Raw genomic sequence first — 3,594 nt, 5'->3', positions numbered from 1 at the left:
CAAAGTTTTGAACAAACGTTCTTCCAGTACTGTAAGCTATCTAGTCTTTAAAGATTTTAACAAAACATCACATGATAATGATTTATGCATCATTCATAGAACCCCCCCCCCCCCCCCCCCCCACCCAAATGTTTAGTTGGATGCTCGTCAAACATTTTTAAAAGTGTTACAAAATGTAAATTTTTCTTTGTTGTTGTTGTTGTTTTTTAACTTGTTGCAAAATGTTCAGAGAAAATTCAAAAGTAACGTTCCTGTATGTTTGCAATAAAGTGGAATGCTCCCTTCACATGCACATAACCAAGAAAAATATTTTTAAATTATCAGAGAAAGTCAGAAGGAAAAAATTGGCAAAATATTCACACATATTTTTTTTGCATTTCTTTTATTTTATGGTTTTTCAGCAAAACCATTTACATCCAAAAATGTTTCTGAAAAACGTATAGAAGTTTAACAACCTCAAGACTTACAGAGAGTTCACATAATGATTGTGACAGTGATAGATAAATGTTACGAGTAATATAAATCTATCAAAAACGTTTAAATATGTTATAATAATACTAAATACATAAATGGAACAAATAAATAAGTTCATTCTAACATGGAAACGTAGTAATTTTAGGAGGTTTTGGCCCACACACACGTACAGCCCACTATTACTCTCTCAAAAGCTGCACTTTTTGTCTTCCTTATGCTGTTTCAGCAACAGGGTATTCTGATAAAGACTTAAGAGACAATACTCGTGTATTATAATATATGTTAAATGCAACTTCTATATTGGATAGAAGTATATTATATAGCAGAGTTTACCCAGTTAACACAGAATGTTCTCAGAAGATTGGCTAATGTTCTGGCGAGGTTCTCTCAGACTGATGAGACACAGGGTAACTTTTTGAGCAATGTTGTCATGAATGGACAACCAGGTATGACACAGGAGCCACGACCGATCTAAAATATCCCTATAGAAGTGTGTTATCTATTCTCAATGAGATAGTGTCCAAGAAACTTTACTCAAAAAAGTTGCCTGGCAAAATTGCTCAAAATGATGCCCCATGTATCATTAACATCAACGTTTTGAACAAACGTTCTTCCAGTACTGTAAGTTAGTTGGATGCTCGTCTAACATTTTTAAAAATTTTACAAATGCTAACTTTTCTTTTTTTGTTGTTGTTTTTAAATTTGTTGCAAAATGTTCATGGAAAATTCTAAAGTAACGTTCCTGTATGTTTGCAAAATCATAAAATGGAATGATCCCTTCACATGCACATAACCAAGAAAAGTATTTTTAAACTATCAGAGAACGTTCAGAAGGAAAAATTTGCTAAATATTCACACATATGTTTATTAGCTGGACAGCATGTTTTTTTTTTTGGTATTTCTTTTATTTTATGTTTTTTTCAGCAAAACAATTTTCATCCAAAAATGTAAATAAAGTGTTACGATGTTTAACTACCTCAAGACTTCAGAGAGTTCACAATAAAGATCGTGACAGTAATAGATAAATGTTATGATTACTATAAAACTATCAAAAATATGTTTAAATATTTTATAATAATACTAAATACATAAATATCTGCCAAGTGTCTGCCAAATCAATAAATGCAAAATTTAATACAAGTTTAATTCGGGAACTATATTAAAAGTCGCAGCTTCTTTGGAACAAATAAATAAGTTCTAACATGGAAACAATCAAGTAATTTTAGGAGGATTTGGCCCACACACATGTACAGCCCACTATTACTCTCTCAAAAGTCGCCCTGAAGCACTTCCTGTCCTCCGTATCCTGGTTTAGCACCAGGATCTCCTGATAAATGGGCAATGAGTTCAGTCTCATATCCACGCCATTGGGAAGGGTGCAATGTTCTGAACTGCACTGGGCTTCAAAGATGACCTGTGGTATTCTGCGTGGTGAATACTTCGGTCTGAAAGCAGAGAAAACAAGAAGCTATAATTGCTCTGAGATAAAACCCACAGAACTAACCAAGACCTATCTTTGTTTCGCACTGAGGTCACATGGCCCATTGTATCTTAAAAATGCTCACATAGTAGCCATGAGAGCTAGCTTGATGTTAACCTCCCAAACAATACAGTACATCATCAAACTTTCAGTATGCCATGAACTGTAAATGATTTGCGTAGACAAAAAACATTTAAACATCATTCTACCTCTGTAATTCTAAATCCAAGTACTTTTTGATTCACTTTTGAGTTTGGCGAATGTATCATTTATTGACTTTTTAACTTACATCCAGGTCCATGCAGATAATGAGCGGCTGTGGATGTTGCCATTTCCCTTTGAGTCTGCATCCAGAGAGGCATGAATCTCATTGGAAATCGTCAAACTAGTGTCACATATTTTTTTCTGCCCTTGTTTGGCCAATGTGAGGTTCGCCAGCACACAGCTCAGCATGACCTAAAAGAAAAATCAATATCTGTTCTTATATTTCATTGAAATCAAACCATTTCTGAGCGGAGGACTCTTTTTTTCACCACATATTACATTTAAACTTCATTCTAAAAAGATTAATCTCTAGTAAAGCAAGCATATAGTGCTAGCATATTAGCATCGCTAACAGAGTTAAGTTATCATCTCACCATGTATTTGGCGTTGAAGAAGCTCAGAAACATCTTTAATGCCCTCTTCTTATTCTCTTGTGATGTGAAAATGATTCTCTTTCACCCCATCTATTTATGCAATGCTTGATCGTGATTGCATAGATAATATGGCCTACCTCTGACCTGGATTCCCTCATCAGATCAGATTGATAGGTGATTGATGCTACGTTTAGACCTACATTTTTCCTCTCACTGCCAGTAATCTGACCTACGGATTAAAGATCAGTCTATGTTGGCATTGTTGCGGATCCATTTCACCGAATTTCAGTGGGAAACAAAAAATGCTGAATCATAATAATCAGGCTTTTGGGGTGAGTTATCAAGATTTTGGATTCTGATCAATCTTTTAGTCACACTTCAGAACTTTATTTGGTTGTGTCTTGTCTGATTAGGTTTTACGCATGGAGAATCATTTAGAAATTTTTATTAAACGCAACTTGCGTTAATTTCATGCCAGTTTAATACACTGAAAAATGGATTTGAATGTCACTAATACAATTAATATAGTCACAGTGAAATAGTAATTTCTTTAAAAACATACAATTGTATCTGTCTTATTAACAACTATGAAAACCCTTTGTTTTTCCTTTTTTTTATAGTGACACTTTTGCAAGATTAAAAGTTCTTAAATGATGAATTAAGGTTTTTATCTGGTCTTTGTGATGATAGGTTTCTACAGTCAGCCTAATGGATAAACCAAATGGATGAATATATTTCCTATTATTAAAAATAAACATACATTTCCTGCTTTCTGACTGAGAAAGCACAAAAGACAAGCACTGAATGCTTGTATTCTATCACGGTTGGTTGGTTTGCACCCATGAGACAACTAAGACCACCTTAAAGACTGTTGGTTGTTATCTAAAGGGATAGTTTAACCAAAGAAGAAAATCTTTCATAATTTACACACCATAATGCTATTTTGAAGAAAGTTGGTAACCAAACTATTTTGGTTACCAGTGATGTCATCCATAGAAGATA

General features: G+C 33.9%; 1 protein-coding gene across 1 annotated transcript; it reads right to left on the bottom strand.

Moving 5' to 3' along the window:
* Positions 1-1,588: 1,588 nt before the first annotated feature.
* LOC113074116 (interleukin-17A-like) lies at positions 1,589-2,639 on the bottom strand. The gene is made up of 3 exons (XM_026246846.1): positions 2,593-2,639; positions 2,244-2,410; positions 1,589-1,919 (listed from the first exon to the last, which is right to left on the bottom strand). Exons 1-3 carry the CDS (start codon positions 2,623-2,625, stop codon positions 1,697-1,699), a joined length of 423 nt encoding a protein of 140 aa, XP_026102631.1. The 5' UTR covers positions 2,626-2,639; the 3' UTR covers positions 1,589-1,696.
* Positions 2,640-3,594: the final 955 nt, after the last annotated feature.

Source organism: Carassius auratus, unplaced genomic scaffold, assembly GCF_003368295.1.
Source record: "Carassius auratus strain Wakin unplaced genomic scaffold, ASM336829v1 scaf_tig00013738, whole genome shotgun sequence".
NCBI classification, from domain to species: Eukaryota; Metazoa; Chordata; class Actinopteri; order Cypriniformes; family Cyprinidae; genus Carassius; species Carassius auratus.
The sequence above is the reverse complement of the archived record's forward strand: the minus strand, read 5'-3'. Positions and strand labels throughout refer to the sequence as shown.

Coding starts and splice junctions, on each gene's coding strand:
- LOC113074116 (XM_026246846.1), bottom strand. CDS start 2,625: ATGTTTCTGAGCTTCTTCAACGCCAAATACATG. Junction 2,411..2,592: donor TCTTCAACGCCAAATACATG/GTGAGATGATAA, acceptor TTTTTCTTTTAG/GTCATGCTGAGCTGTGTGCT. Junction 1,920..2,243: donor TTATCTGCATGGACCTGGAT/GTAAGTTAAAAA, acceptor CTCTGCTTTCAG/ACCGAAGTATTCACCACGCA.